General features: G+C 46.9%; 1 protein-coding gene across 2 annotated transcripts in view; it reads left to right on the top strand.

The window, feature by feature from the left end:
* The first annotated feature begins 1,321 nt into the window (after positions 1-1,321).
* The window catches only part of LOC308577961 (receptor-type tyrosine-protein phosphatase epsilon-like), a 32,333-nt gene continuing 17,221 nt past the window's right edge, over positions 1,322-16,433 (top strand). Inside the window, exons 1-5 of one of the 2 annotated variants that reach the window (XM_081178294.1) lie at positions 1,322-1,452; positions 3,185-3,304; positions 3,968-4,128; positions 8,186-8,321; positions 10,245-10,394. In XM_081178294.1, coding sequence (XP_081034420.1) covers positions 1,390-1,452; positions 3,185-3,304; positions 3,968-4,128; positions 8,186-8,321; positions 10,245-10,394 — 630 coding nt within the window. In that variant the 5' untranslated portion in view covers positions 1,322-1,389. Of the gene's footprint in view, positions 1,453-3,184; positions 3,305-3,964; positions 4,129-8,185; positions 8,322-10,244; positions 10,395-16,433 lie in introns of both variants that reach the window. The other variant, XM_081178293.1, reaches the window with a different exon arrangement.

Raw genomic sequence — 16,433 nt, 5'->3', positions numbered from 1 at the left:
GGCTTTGCTCCCCACCGCTAGCATTTAAAAGAGGTCCCTGGAGATTTCCCTATGGGCTTTCGTCTTGCGAAGCAAGCCCATAGGGAAATTCGTTTTGCGAAGCGCCTCCAAAACGGAAAACCCTTTCGTCTAGCGGGTTTTCCGTCTTGCGAGGCGTTCGTCTTGCGGGGTACCACTGTATTTCATCCATTTCTCTTTTTAAATGTTTTGCTTTAAACATCTGCATGTACAAAGCAATTTCAGCAAATGTGTTCTTCAGAATTTACCCTTATGCTTAGGCAGTCAGATTTTAAAGAGCTTTTTGAATACAGCTTTGGCTTTATACCCCACTCTGCATGTTCACACATTCCTTAGAGAATAGGGAGGGTAGGTGAGTAGCCCTGCTCCAGGCATTTAGCCTTGGACTGTTTCTATGCCATCCATTGCAGCTGGCATGCTAACTCAGAACTCAGAACCCAGACTTGAAGGATGGGCTGCTCAAGACATGGACTAAGCACTTAGTGCAATTTCATCCATTTCTCCAAATTACATCAACAGGCAGCCAGGCCCAAGGCTGAGCCCTATATAGCACATCGGGAAAAGGTGTGAGCAGCCAGGCAACAGTAGTGAGAAATTAACCACCACTTTGCCAACCTTCCACATGAGGAATTACATCTTCTACAAAGTCCCTGCCTTGTCCCGTCTCCGCCCATCTCCTGCTGGTGCTCCAGTTGTGTGAGAAGTTGCCATCTAGAAGCACCCCAAGTCAAAATGAAAGGGAGATTTTGGACAATGAAAGATAGCATGGTCACAATGACATCATTCCTCTTATGTAATATCTCTATTTTGTGAGAAATGCTATTTTTTAATAAGCTGCATTAAGATGCATAGCTCCGCTTTAAACATACAGTAAATATGGGAAGCACATGGATTTGTTATCAGACCATTTCCATCTAATGAAAGTGCAGCCTTGTCCTCTATGAAGTTACCCATTACATCATATTTGGAGGCCCTACACTGAGTGCCCTATCTTCTGAGATTAGACAGGACCTTTGCTGCCTCTTTGGATAGCCTGTCTACATTTGTATGCATGACACATATGCTAGCATTATTTAGGTGCTAGATGAAGACAGATTTATTTGCCTGGGCTTTTGTTTGACAATTTTGCTTCTGGGCAGCATTGCTACTGCTTTAGTATTTATTGTGGAATTATTTGGTTGGTTTTAAATCTTGTGAACTGCTTTGAACATTATTATCGATGAGATATTTTTAAATAAAGGAAATAAATATTTTTACCCTTTTCCTTTTTAACAGTACAGTAGTATTGTTTGTGGTCATCATAGTTTTTGATTAAATAGCTGTGTTGTATGTGTAGGCCCTAAACAAGACACTGTAAATGATTTCTGGAGGATGATATGGGAACAAAAGTCTGCAACTATTGTCATGTTAACAAATGTGAAAGAGAGAAAAGAGGTAGGACACATTTTGAAAATATTTCCCCTCATACTGTTTGGAGTTTTCCCATAACTCACAAGACTGTTACTAATGTTACCACTTCCTGTTCCGAGTTTTTTAATAAGTCTGGGGTTTCTGACACAATCGCTGCAGCATGCTGGCTTAACTAAACTTTCTTTACTTCTGAGCAAATAATTGGTGACTAACTGAGAAACTTAATGGTGTCTGTGTGTCATTTCTGAATCATGTTTTCAGTCAAATGTGAATGTTCGGGCTTTAGCCCTGGTTTATGGCAGTTGTGAATTACCTTTAGAGATACAGTCATACCTCGGGTTACAGACGCTTCAAGTTGCGTTTTTTCGGGTTGCAGACCGCCGAAACCCAGAAGCACTGAAACGGGTTACTTCTGGGTTTCAGTGGTCGCGCATGTGCAGAAGTGCTAATTCACGCTTTGCGCATGCGCAGAAGCTCCGAATTGCAACTCGCGTGCGCAGACGCGTCACTGCGGGTTGCAAACGTGCATCCCGCACAGATCACATTCACAACCCGAGCGTCCACTGCACATAGTTTTCATTGGTAGGAAAATATGTATTATTTATTCTGCATCTATTTTCCACCTGGGAATATACACTTGCATAGGGTTAGGAAAACGTCTTTTAAGATAGTAATTTGTGTAAGAAGTCAAGAAGAGGCTGCTGGATCAGGCCAATGGCCCATCTAGCATCCTGTTCCCACAGTGGCCAGTCAGATGCCTGTGGGAAACCTTCAAGCAGGACTTGAACGCAAGAACACTCTTCCCTCCTGCAATTTCCAGCAACTGGTATTCAGAAACATTACTGCCTCCAGTGTTGTGGGCACAGCATAGTTATTATGACTAGTAGCCATGTGTTGTGGGGGGCAGGAATGGCTGAGAATTGTTTGACTGCATTTTTCTCTTCCCTAATCCACTGCCAAATTTCGTTATCTTTCCTGGAATGCTAGATGGACTTTCAGGCTCCAGCTTACCTTCCAGCCCAATTACTAGTTCCTAGAATAAAACTGATTTCATAAAATACAATATGAAATTTCCCAGCACATCTGCAGCAGGGTAGAAGATGATGGCTGGAGCGTATTCGTGTGCATATTCATTTCCTGTTGTGCTTTTTAGGTAGCTAATTAAAAGTGAATAAGGTGTGTTTGGAAAGCAGAAAATTATAATAGTAATAATTTTTAAATTTATATCCCACTCTTCCTCCCAAAGAGCCCAAGGTGGCAAACCCAAGCAGTAAGACAAGAAAAACATCTAAAGGCAATTCCAATACAGATGCTAACAAAATAAATATATCTCGGTCACTGAGAAGCATGCAACTTTTATTGCTCAAGGATGACCTCTCCTGGCATTCATAGAGAAATGTTGACAGAGTTCTCAACAATTCTCTCATTGTATGCAGTATAGATTTTTAAAAGAATGTCATGTAACCATTGGCTACAAATGGCTCTGGATTGAAATTATTGCATCCTGCAACCTGGAGAAACGGGCTTTTAGAAATCATAGGGGGGTGAAGTCATACCTTAATGAATTTTTGGTCCTATTATATTTCATAACTCACTATTAATATAGTTAGGCGGTGTCAGTTTCAGTTTTAGAATTTTAAAAAGCATACTTTAAATAGACTCAAAATAATTGTACAGCTTTATAGTACAGCTCAGTTATTTGAGGGGCATATATTGCAGCTTGAAGTGACTGTGTGTGTTCTTTACATTTGCACAGGACAAGTGTTTCCAGTACTGGCCTGATCAGGGATGCTGGACTTATGGAAACATCCGAGTTTCTGTGGAGGACTGTATAGTTCTTGTGGATTATACTATTCGGAAGTTTTGTATTCAGTCAGTAAGTTATAGACCCCATTTAATATTTCTCATAACTGGAAAACATTCCTGATCTATTTTTAACCTCTAAAATACGTACTTGGAATTGTCTGTTTTTGTTGAGTGAAAACTGTTTTTGTCAGATGAAAACTTAGCTCTACTCAATACTTACATTTTATTAAACTGTGCCCGAAGTGAGATTTCATTTGGCATTCTGCATGTAGTTTTTGTTTTCATGTTGCCATTAAACACCGAAGGCTCTAGTAGCTCTCTGTTCTCTGAAGCTTCTTTTGGGAGCGAAGTGTCTCTAGCTCCAATTGGGGTAAATCGTTCCCCATCCACTTGCCAGTCTCAGGCCAGGGGTGCTTACAGGTTAAGGTGTCCCCACAATAACTCTTGCTGAAAGAAGGGGAAATGTGGGTGCATGAATACTAAGTTCTAAGTGAGCACAACATGCAAGGTCATGGAATATGCTTATGACTTGCAGTTTCTATGCTTTTTGCTGGCAGCTGAGTGACTCTGTAATTCTCTTTATATACTGAACATTTTAAATTAATTCTTAGTCTAGGCTGCTATTGCTGATGTCTGAAGAGGGAGGGATCGGTCACACTAACTGGATTGTTTGCTGATTTTAGCCAAAGAAATCAATGGTCATACTCATATTCTGTTTCTGGCTCTCTAGCAGGTTTCTGATGGCTGCAAAGCTCCCAGGCTTGTGACACAGCTTCATTTCACCAGCTGGCCTGATTTTGGAGTGCCTTTCACACCTATTGGAATGCTCAAATTCCTAAAGAAAGTAAAATCATTGAATCCTGCACATGCTGGACCAATTGTGGTTCACTGCAGGTATGTGTATGTATAAATATGCAGGTACACACACATACCCATGAAAACTTACCTTGGGGTGGCCTAACAGGAAGTGGGCAAAATCAATTTTTGCGTGCTTAAGCAACAAGTGTCTCCTTAATGTGGGCTTTTCCTACTAGGGTCTCTGAGAAAAAGCAGAACAAGCCAACATCAGAACTAGTATCAGGAAACTGGCTTCTTCTTGATGATGATTATTATCCGTATTGTATCACCTGTGAAAAAAAAGCAAAGGTTTCTCCTTAGTTATTCATCAGCAGGGATTAATTTGTCCCCTTTTCCATTTTGAGAGACGGACCATTTGTTGTGACTTATGCCAAGATAAGCTTGTGCAAATCTCCCTTCAGGAATCTTTTTTACAATTTTAAAAATAGCCCATCGTTCAAAACTTTACTATCAGCATAAATATATTCATAAAGTACCAGCAGTTTTCTAGGTTAAGAAAACAATACAGTCACTGCCGCAAGCTTAGATATGGCACAGAAGTGAAAAAGGATAGCGATGGAACAGGAAAAGGAACAAGCTCTTTGTAGTAATGTAGTTGTATTCTTAGCAGTCTATGTAGCTACCAGTACCATGAAGGAGGTAGGGGAAGGCAGTTTGAGTCTGATGGAGGAGGAAGCATGGGTGATTCATGCATTCTTAAAACACACTTGAAAGTAATCAACGCCCAATCAAAATATAAAAATGCTCTTTGTACAACTTGTACCAGGATGCTTAGAAGAAGTGGTATCGCTGATAAACTTTTTTGTGTGTATATATAATAAATGGGAAAGGGTCTAAGGAAATAAGTTATGATTTAGAAAGCTGGAATATGACATCACAAGAACAACAAACCGAAATAAAATAATAGGATACCAGAGGAACATTTATGCCTAGCACAGGATGCCAGGCCCTTTTCCTCTGAAAGGAAGGCTGAAAATCATTTGAGTTATCATTAATCAGAAGCAACCATGCTCCCTCTAGTGGTTGTGCTATTAAACACTAGGCCAGTGTTTCCCAACCGGTGTTCAGCGGCACACTAGTGTGCCGCGAGACGTTGCCTGGTGTGCCGTGGGAGGGAGGCGGGCGAGTCGGGCGGCGAGAGGCGGGGCGGCGGCGGCGAGGAGAGGCCGCCCAGCGCGGGGCTCTCGCCGTCTGCCTGCCTGGCTGCCGGCGTGGCGCTGACGTCACGGGGCTGTAACGTGCCCCACATAGGCACACGCGGGGCGGCGAGCGAGCGAGCTCCCACATCCCATCGCCGCTCGCTTCGGCCGGCCTACTGGGCTGTCGCAGGCGGAAGGCCTGCGCATGCGCGATGTTTTCGCGCCTTCGGGATTCCCTTCACGCCTTCCTCCTCCCGGGTCCTTGAGAGCGCGGGAAGCGGCAGCGCGAGACCGGCCGTTGAGCCTGGCAGGTATTGCGCTTGCCAAGGCAGTCATGCAGATCATCCTTTATTATCCTTTTTAAAAGTTGCATGTGGGATTGTGGCATTGTGCAAAATGCATGAATAAATCTTTCATGGAAATGGGCAGTGACACAAATCCGTAGTCATCCAGGAGGTTCTGTAAAGCAGGCAGCAGTTGGGCTTGTTTGGGCGGACAGTCTCTTCCCATACTATGAAAGAAAATGGATAGTCAGCACAAGGAAAGCCAAGGCCAGGTGAAATAAGGATCACCTGGGAAATACAGAGAACTGGACTATCAGGAAATTATTGAAATCCTAATCACAAAGAGTTTGAACAGTGTCCCACATAACCTTTGTGGAGCTTTAAATAGATTTTATTTTATTTTATTTTATTTTATTTATTGCAATGCATTGCATTGCAAACCACTCTGTGGGTATTTCTTTATCCCGAAAGGCAGCCTAAATACTTTAATAAATAATAAATCAATTCATTATAAATGAAATTGAATTTAGATTCACAGTATAAGCACAATTTAAATCAGACTCATGCCAGCTACATTACTGCCCTGGAGATGTTTGGGTTGAAAGGCTGAATACTAATTCAATTAACAACGCCAACAACAACCTTTTTACAGGCATATGTCAAGGGCTCAGCACCTCCTTTTAAGTATTTGAATCTGTTACGTTTACATGGATATTTCCCCAGCTTCTAATAACATTTGCTCTCTTCTCTCATAGGATTTTCTCATAGGATTTACTTTCTTTGTGTTTATTTGATTCCTATTAAAGAGAATTACTTTATATATAGTCAATATAGGCGCAGAGTTAATTTTTTAAACATTTTCTAATGGTGGTGTGCCTCGAGATTTTTTTCATGAAACAAGTGTGCCTTTGCCCAAAAAAGGTTGGGAAACACTGCACTAGGACAGTATTTTAGCATTTCACAGTAAATCAATACTGTACATTTTTATATCTAATGTTCATATTGGTGTCAAAATGGTATTTTAGAATTCAATTCAGTATACAGTGTTACCTCAGAAGTCGAACGGAATTGTTCTGGAAGTCCGTTTGACTTCCAAAACGTTTGGAAACCAAGGCACGGCTTCCGATTGGCTGCAGAAAGTGCCTGCAGCCAATCGGAAGCCGCGTCAGATGTTCGGGTTCCAAAGACCGTTCACAAACCGGAACACTCACTTCCGGGTTTGCAGCGTTTGGAAGCCAAAACATTCGACTCGCAAGGCATTCGGGATCCTAGGTAAGACTGTATTTAGCTCTTTATAAGGCCAGCATAGTTGCTAGTTAAAAATAAAAGGTGAGTCTCAAGTTCAAGATCCTAAAGTAGTTAACTTGAGGATGTGCAAAGTGTGTCTTAAAGTGAAAAGAGTGGGTGGAGGAGGGAGCCCTTGTCTTACCTCCTGATTTCCCCTCCTTAGCCCATCCCATGGGATAATTTTCCACACAGATACCGAAGTGAGTCCAGCTGCTAGAAGAACAGCAGCTGAAGGATGGCTCTACGTGGAAGAGCAGAAAGCAGCAGGGAGGTTTCAGTAGCCCCTGCCTACGCAGCCGTTTTGTCACTGTAAATTGTACTACAATATGTGTGATCGCAGCACACTTGCAATTAAAGGCACAGTGAACCCCACATTATGTAATTTGGCCATAAGCAGCAGGAAGTAGATTCAATATTACTTATGGGTATGGTCCAATGGTTACTTGAATCTGAGCTACTTTGGGTTTCTATCCCAACTTAGATTTATTTATGTTCATTCAGACTTCTTGCTGTGAGTCAATGCGAAGTAGCCCTGGACAAAGAATGAAACCCTGTTGCCTTGGGACCTTTGCAAAAAGACTGTCTCACAACTGGGCAGGATTCCCAGTACGTTTCCGAGCACAATTCAAAGTGTTGGTGCTGACCTTTAAAGCCCTAAACGGCCTTGGCCCAGTATACCTGAAGGAGCGTCTCCACCCCCATCATTCTACCCGGATACTGAGGTCCACCACTGAGGGCCTTCTGGCGGTTCCCTCATTGTGAGAAGCCAAGTTACAGGGAACCAGGCAGAGGGCCTTCTCGGTAGTGGCACCCTCCCTGTGGAATACCCTCCCACCAGATGTCAAAGAGAACAACAACTACCATACTTTTAGAAGACATCTGAAGGCAGCCTTGTTTAGGGAAGCTTTTAATGTTTGATGTATTACAGTATTTTAATATTTTTTGGAAGCCGCCCAGCCAGATGGGCAGGGTATAAATAATAAATTATTGTTATTGTTATTGTTATTATTCCAGGTTGCGAGAAAGCCTTTGAGCATGCAGCCATATTTGCAAAGGACCCATACATGTTTTTTACATAAACACGGAGGGTGGGATTGCTTGGCGATCCCTACTCCTGTGTTGTTAAGACGGAAGCATTGCCTAAATAGGGGGTCCTGTCTCACAATAAACTAAATGCAGGAGATGTTGATACTGCCACTAAACGTAGTGGAGAGAGTCTGCTCTGACCTGTCATAGTGCTTGCAATATAAGTAAGGAAGACAAAGAAAATCAGAAATATTGGGAGTAAGACTTCAGAAGAAGGATTGCCAAGTCCAAAAAAGTTACTGCAATATGTTTCATCATTTTCCTCCTAATTCCTGTTGCGTTTCCTTTCTTCTTAAGTGCTGGTGTGGGTCGTACAGGCACATTCATAGTAATCGATGCTATGATTGACATGATGCATGTCGAGCAAAAAGTTGACGTTTTTGAGTTTGTGGCAAGAATCCGCAATCAACGCCAACAAATGGTTCAGACCGATGTAAGTAAATAAAATACACCTTATGTCAAATTTATCAATCTTTTCAGCTTAAAAGATGACAGAATGACTCAGCCAATTGGAGGGAGGTGTTGGCCAACATTTTCTGCCCTCACCCATGAAAAACATTACACCTTTTGTCACTTGTGAGTAGGAGCAGGAAAATGTTTGCACCCTGGGAATTCACCTGTGCTCCCTTACCAAAAAAGAAGTACTTCTTTCCTGTCTTGATCTGCTGTTCCTTTAATACTAAATCAGCTTTGCTTGTCCTCAGTGACATTGTCACTTGGCTAATCATGGTTGGCTATGTGATGACATCCAATCCAATCCAAATCTTTATTATGGTCATAGACCAGCATCTAGTTCATCTATGTAATGACATCATTATTCCAAAGCAGACAAGACCTATTTTTTAAAAAAGTGTGCCAAAGCAGCAGCCAATTAGAGCAACAAATTGTGGGGCCAGGGATAGTGGAAATTAAGGCAGATAGTGGAAGTTCTCCACAGCGAACTCAGTCAATCCACAGGGGTCAACTCGCCATCCAGGGATCAGCCGCACAATGAAGTTTCCCACAAAGAGCTCAGTGCATGGCCCAATCCATTAGAGTTGATCAGGCAGCCCATCTGCTGGGCGGTAACTCCAGCCCTGCTTTCTGCAGGGACAGGCTGCGTGACTGAGTTCACCACGCGGCAGTCAGTCATGCAGCCACGCATTTACCTGCCCTCACCTGACCATGTTTGACATCGAGTAGGAGGCAGGTTGAGCACGGTTTGAGGAACGTCCTTGTGGGCTTAAATTCAGCCCACAGCAGGAGGTTCACCACCCTGGCCTCTATGATACACGGGTAGTGGGGTGTTCCTAGTTAGTGTAGACCAGGGATAGCCAATGCCCTCCGGATGTTGTTGGGACTGCAGCCCTGGTCATTTGCCATGCTGGCTAAGGCTGATGGGTACTGTAGTTCAGGGACATCTGGACGGCACCATGTTGACTACCCCTGATGTAAACAATACTGGGCTAGTCTGACATAGTATAAGAGAACTTTCTAAGTTCCAGAGATACAAAACATCTGTATTAATCCTCTTGCCCTGAAAAGCTTCAATTCTTGCACCTTAGCACGGTCTTATTTTTCGCCATATTTAGTCTCTGTTTTCTTTTCTTTTTTTAAAGGTGTGATTCATTATTTGTGTTCTAAATGGCTCTTTGTGATTCTAGAATGCTTTTATGGAGTGTGAGCTGTTAATTTATTCTGAAGGATGAAGCTTCTCTGTAGTTTAATGTTGTTTTACCTCTCCAGACAAATCACTAGCTGAAACCAAGATTCTTCCTTTCCTTTACCGTTTGTGGTTTGTCACCAAAATTCCTAAATGCCATAAGGATGAATTATTACATATGGATAAGATACGTTTTATCATTATGGGAATAAACTTAGGTCAAGCTCATGCTTTTTCTAGCCTTTTGTGTGGCCAGAAAAAGGGGATAGTAGGTTTCACTTCAACTTTTGTTGAACTGCCTTAGGATGATTAATCAAAATTCAAACAAACTGTGATTAATCTCCAAGCCTTGGTTTTTGAATCTGGATTGTTTCAATAAACCATATATTAGCCACATTTTAGGATTTTGATGTAATGCTGAGCTTGGGTTAATTGAAAATGGAAGTGAAAACTTCCAAGCTCCTTCCAAGCTCCGGTGGATGAGAGAGGGATAAGCCTAGACTTGTTCCTTTACAGTAAACTGTATTTTATTGGCTTATTCAATCATAACGTATGTGTAAGTTTTTTACCTACCACTCGTAAAGGCAACAGTTACATTTCTGACTACTGTATAAAAGTGTATGAGATAGCTTGAGGTTATTCATATCATATATTATATGCGATTAGTAATATTTAAAGTGTCCTGGCTTATAAAATGGCTTACGTTCTTTACAGATGCAGTATTCCTTCATTTATCAAGCCTTACTTGAATACTACCTCTATGGTGACACAGAACTAGATGTGTCCTCCTTAGAAAAGCACCTGCAGCCATCGCACAATGCAGCACCAAATCTTGTCAAACTAGGGCTAGAAGAAGAGTTTAAAGTAAGTATTAAATAAAATTTTACAAAGATTTCAGGCTCACACTTAAAAGAAATAGTTTCTTACTCTGATTTTTAAAAGGTTAATCATCTTAGAGTATTGGGTTGGGTATTTTTTAGATAAAGAAACTTCACCTGAATTAGAATTTGGTGATAACAGTCATATTATGCATAGCATATATAATATGTCTGGAGTTATGAATATAGTGAAGTAAAGTTTTAAGGCTAACACCAGTTATACTTTCTCGACTTAACTGTATCTCAAACCATTCTTTTGCATTTTGAGATCTGCTGAATTTGCAAATATGAACAAAAGTAATTGTCCCTTCTACTTTTGGAAGTTTTTTAATGTTACATTCATACATACATTTGCGGTATAACATCAATGTTCAGCTTTCCTGTATTGCAGGAGGTTGGACTAGATGACCCACAGGATCTCTTCCAACTTTACAATTCTATGATTCTGTGTGTAATACTTATTGTTTAATATGTACATACTACCTTTATTTTTTTAACTTACTTTACTTAAATTTAATATACCACGCTTTATCCATAGATCCCAGGGCAATGTACAATATTAAAAAGATAACTTACATAGCTGTCAGAGCTGCTTGAAGATCCTAGCTCACAGAGGATCACGCTAGCCAGCGATCATTAAGTAAAAGTCTTTATTGAATTACAGTTTCCATTCTCACGCTGCTGCGCGCAAACTCTACGTCTAGTAGCTAGATCGGCGAAGCTCCGTCTGAGTCTCCGCCCCGTGAGCACCAGCTTAATATCCTAGCCTTGCTCCACCTTTTCCGCCTGACTGTCCTCCTCTGGGTCCCTCTACCCCCCGGGGCCTCCTCCTTCCGGGATTCTTCTGACGCTGACCCGGACCCTCCTGCCTCCTTGCGCCGGGCTTTAGGACCTGGTTCCCTTTCGGGGCTGCTTACTGCGCCGCCTTCCTCTGCATTTGAACTTGGCGCGCGCGCCCAACCTTCCACCTTCCTCTTAACCGTTTCTTCGCTCCCCGATGGAGGTGTGGCCACTCCTGACTCATGCCCTCCCTCCTGTGGTGAGCTGCCAGCGCTTCCCCCCTGGCTCCCTTCCTCTTCCCTGCTTCCTGGCGGTGACGCAGGTCCCGATTTCCAGCTGCTCCCCCCTGAGTCCCTTCTGGCTCTATCTTCCTGGGGTGCCCCCCTTGCCCTGGCCACTGGTGCTCCTTTCTGTGAATCCTCTGATTCACTGGAAAGACTAGGAGATCTCGGGTCGTCGTCATCACTCATCTTTTCTTCTGCCTCCTCCCCTTCGCTCTCTGTTTCCTCCCTTGCCCGTGCCTCTGCTCCTAAACCCCTGACATCCATCCCCCCCTCGAAGCCCCCCATTCCCCCCTCCCCTCCTTCCGGTGCTGGAGCTGGGGGCTGCTGTTGCAAAGGGACGAACGTCGGATATCGGTCGCTTCCCGTGGCGGGCCTCCATCTGAAGTCTTCCGGTTCTTCCTCCCTGCTCTCGTCGACGACGGTCACCTCCGCTTCCATCTCTGTGCCGCCGTGCTCGAAACCAGGGTCGTCCCCGAAAATGTCCATGTCCGTCTCTCCCTCACTTCCTCCTGGCGGCGTTGCTCGTCCTGAGCATTCCAGCCACTTTCTGCGGAACTGCTCCTCTGGCCTATCGTCCCACCAATACGAGGGTTCCGAGGCGGATCCCGAGGGTGACCCCTCCGGGGAACGGACGTCTCGTGTCGGTTCCTCGTCCGAGTCGAACCCCCGGAACGTGCTGGCCGAAAGCGTGGGCGTGAAAAGCCAGTCGTCGAAAAAGTCTGCTGGCATAGGTCTATGTGGGAAGAGGGCATGAAACTCGTCTTTGAGCAGAGGTTCGTCTAAGGCGTATCCCGGCACCCAGCTGTTCGCACTGGCCGGGGTGCCCTCCTTGGCGAGAAAGTATTCTACCCCCTCTTCCCCCCATCTGGAGTCCAAAATCTCCGTGACTTCGTTGATGCGCTCCTTCTGTGCCACTCCCGCGTGCCCTGTTCTGTCTCTGGCCGGACTCGGCGCCGTTCCGGGTTCCTGGAACCTGTGCGGTGCCTTGTAGGGAGTGAGCACCGATCTGTGGAATACTGGATGCATCCTGGAACCCTCCGGAAGTGCCAGTCTGAAAGCTACCGGGTTGACCTGCTCTTCGACTTGGTAGGGCCCCAGTTGCTTATGCCCTAGTTTCTTCTTGGCCAACGACCTGGCCGGCACTGCATGGGCTGCTAACCAAACCCAGTCTCCCACGTGGAGCTCTTCTCCAACCCTTCTGTGCTTGTCTGCTTGTACCTTGTATGCGTGCTTGGCCAGCTCCAGGTGGCGCCTCAGCTGATCGTGGACTTCCTGCAGCTCCGACGCGAACGCATCTGCTGTCTGCGGCTCCCCCTCCCCCATTCTTTCCAGTCCCGGGAAGGTTCTGGGGTGTCTCCCGTTGTTGGCGAAGAACGGCGTGACCCCCGTGGACACGTGCTTCGTGTTGTTGTAGGCGAATTCGGCAAGCGGCAGGTAATCCACCCACGTCGCAGGCTGTTGATTTGCATAACATCTCAGGTACTGCTGCATGATGGCATTGACCCGCTCCGCTTGCCCGTTGGTCTGCGGGTGTCTCGCCGACGCCAGGTTGATCTTGACGTTCAGGAAGCCCATCAGCTTCTGCCAGAAATTCGAGATGAACTGCCGCCCCCGGTCGGACAGAATAGACCGTGGCAGACCGTGAACCTTGAACACGTGGTCTATGAACAGTTTGGCGGTGTGCTCCGCCGTGGCCACCTTAGCACACGGAATGAAATGGGCCATCTTGGAAAACAGGTCCACCACCACCAGCACTGCCGTCTTGCCCCTTGAGCTGGGCAGATCCGTGACAAAGTCCAGGGCCACCCTTTCCCAAGGTTCGACCGGAGTTTGCAGCGGTTCCAACAGTCCGGCCGGCGGTTTGTGCACCGGTTTGGCCCTCTGGCAGGTGTCACACCTCGCCACGTAGTCTGCGACCTCCCCTCTCATTCCAGGCCACCAGAAATCCCTGGCTACTAATTCCACCGTCTTCTCCTTGCCAAAGTGCCCGGCCGTGGGCGCGTCGTGCAGCTGCTGCAGCACCTTGGCTCGAAGTTCGTCTCCCGGCACGTAGATGGCCCCTTTACGGATGAGCAATCCATCTCTTAGCTGGAAACCGTCGGCCGCTGCCTTGCCCCTTTGCACCTCTGCCATCTTTGCTCGTGCGAAGGAGTCCCCCTGCAACGCTCGTCGCACCGCCTCTAGGTCCACAGTCGCCGCGGCGCACGCCCACACTGTCGGTGCGAAGATGTGCATGGCGGCCGCTGGTGTTGCGTCCTCCAGATACTGTGGCTTACGGGAGAGAGCGTCTGCCATGATGTTGGTGTCCCCCGGGACATACTCTATTCGGAAGTCGAAGTTCGCAAAGAACTCAGCCCAACGTATCTGCCTCTGATTCAGGAACTGTGCCGTGCGCCAGTGCTCTAGATTCTTGTGGTCCGTGCAAACCTGCACCGTGTGCTTGGCGCCGATCAGAAAGTGCCTCCACGCCTTGAACGCTGCGTGAATAGCCAGCAACTCCCTGTCCCATATGGTGTAGTTCTGCTCGGACTTGCTGAGCTTCCTGGAGTAAAACGCTGCCGGTCGCCACACCCCCTGCGGGTCTTTCTGCAGCAGGACCGCCCCCACGGCTCTGTCCGAAGCGTCTGTCTCCACCCTCATCGGCTTGCTGGGGTTGACATGAAGCAGCTGCTCTTCCGACGCGAAGAGACGCTTGAGTGCCTGAAAGGACTGCTCCGCCTGCTCTGTCCAAATGAACTTCTTTTTCTTGGAGCTAAGCGTGTCAGTGATGGCCGCCGTCTGCATCGCGAAGCCCTTGATAAATTTGCGATAGAAGTTCGCAAAGCCGACAAACCGTTGGACCTCCTTCCGGTTGCGCGGGCTCTTCCAATCCAACACCGCTCGAACCTTGGCGCTGTCCATGGCGAGCCCCTTGTCAGACAGCTTGTAGCCCAGAAAATCCACCTCCGTCACGTCGAATTGGCACTTCTCCAGCTTGGCGTAGAGCCTATGTTGCTTTAGCCTGCTCAGCACTTCCTTGACGTGTTTGTCATGCTCCTGCTGCGACTCCGAAAAGATCAGGATGTCATCTAAGAAACAGACGCACGTCTTGTAGAGAAGTCCCGCCAACACGTGATGCATAAAAGCTTGAAAAACGTGGGAGCCATTTTGCAATCCAAAAGGCATAACTCTATATTCGTAGGTCCCCAGTGGCGTGAACATGGCTGTCTTCCACTCATCACCCTCCCGCATGCGAATGAGGTTGTACGCCCCCCGCAGGTCCAACTTGGTGAACACTCTGCCCTTCCGTACCTTTGCGAGGAGGTCGTCAATTCGGGGCATGGGGAAGTCCGATGGCCTAGTCACACTGTTCAAAATCCTGTAATCCACTACGAGTCTCTTTTGGGGCGTGTCCCGCTTCTTAACAAAGAATACGGGACTGCCCCCCACTGCCTTGGACTCCCGGATGAAGCCGCGCTGCAAATTATGATCAATGAACTCCTTGAGTTCTTGCAGTTCGTCCTCTGACATGGAATACAGTCTCCCTTTAGGCAGCGCCGCCCCCGGCAGCAGGTCAATTTTGCAGTCATATGGTCTGTGAGGGGGTAGCCTGTCTGCCTCCTTCTCGCAGAAAACTTCCAAAAATTCAGCGTACTTGTGGGGAATCGCTTGCAGCGTGCCGAGCAGCAGCTGTGACTCCTCTTCCTCTCCTTCCTGCCTGGGCACGATGCAGTGTTCAGCACAAAAGGAAGAGCCGAAGATCAACTGCCTCTGGTACCAAGCCATCGTTGGGCTGTGCTTGTCCAGCCAACTCATGCCCAATACAACGGGCGTGTCAGATAGTTGAGTGACGTTGAAGCTGATGATTTCTTTGTGATTCCCAAGTCGCATCACCATTGGTGGCGTCTGCTTCACCACTTGCCCCCCGAGCAGCTCCCTGCCATCCACCGTGACAACCTGCAGGGGCAGTGTGGCCGGCAGCAACTGCACAGCGTGCCTGTCGACAAAGTCCTGCCCTATAAAGTCCGCATTGCTGCCTGAGTCAATGGTGATTGGCACGTCTATGGTGATTCCATTGGGCAGCTGGAGAGATGCTGTGAGCCTCACTACTGGTTTGGGCGGGAGGGGGTTCACGGGCTGTAAAATCTCTGGGGACTGCGTCACTAACACGTCTGGCTGGGCCCCAGTGCCTCTTCCTCCAGCCAGACCGCGTCGTTTCCCTGCTGTGGTCCTCCTTGCTGCGTTGCTGCAGTCACCATTGCTGAGGCTGCAGTGAGCTTGTGGGGCCTCTGGGGACACTCTTTTGCCATATGCCCTGGTTCCTCACAGACGTAACACTTCCTGTTCCCTCTAGGAGGCTTCGCTTTCACTGCTGCCGGTGCTAGGGCTCTGGTTGCTGACTGAGCCCTTGCACCTCCAACCTCCATAGGTTCGGCTCCTCCTCCTGGCGGAGGCGTGGATTGCGCCCGCGCTGCTTCTCTGGGAAGGAAGGAGGGGCCCCCGGCTGGTTCGCGCCCTCCACGCCCTTCGTCCTTGCTCCACGGACGTCCTTCCAGCCTCACCCCCACTGCCAGTGCCCTCTGAACGACCTCCTGGGTGGTTCGGGGTCTCTCCCCCCTCGCGATCTCATCTTTAATCGAGTTGTGCAGCCCCTCCCAAAAGAGGTCTCTTACAGGAGCCGAATCTCTGTCCCATTCCAGGGCACTGACCAAGGCGAAAAAGCGGGCATGATACTGCCTGACGCTGGCCCTCCCTTGTCTCAGCCCATGCACCTCCTTCCGTGCAAGATCCACGTCAATACTTGATAAAAAGCACCCATCCATCGCTTTAATAAAGGCATCCGCATTCTGGAGCGCCGGATCCTTATCTCTCCATAAATTGCGTAGCCATGCTTTCGCATCCCCATGCAGATGGGACATGATGAACCCCACTCTCTCTTGTTCATCTCTAAAGTCTTTATGCAGCAGTTGCAGTGCGCACAG

This window comes from Podarcis bocagei, assembly GCF_964188305.1.
Source record: "Podarcis bocagei genome assembly, chromosome: W".
NCBI classification, from domain to species: Eukaryota; Metazoa; Chordata; class Lepidosauria; order Squamata; family Lacertidae; genus Podarcis; species Podarcis bocagei.
Note: the sequence above shows the minus strand (reverse complement) of the source record. Positions and strands in the feature narration are given on the sequence as shown.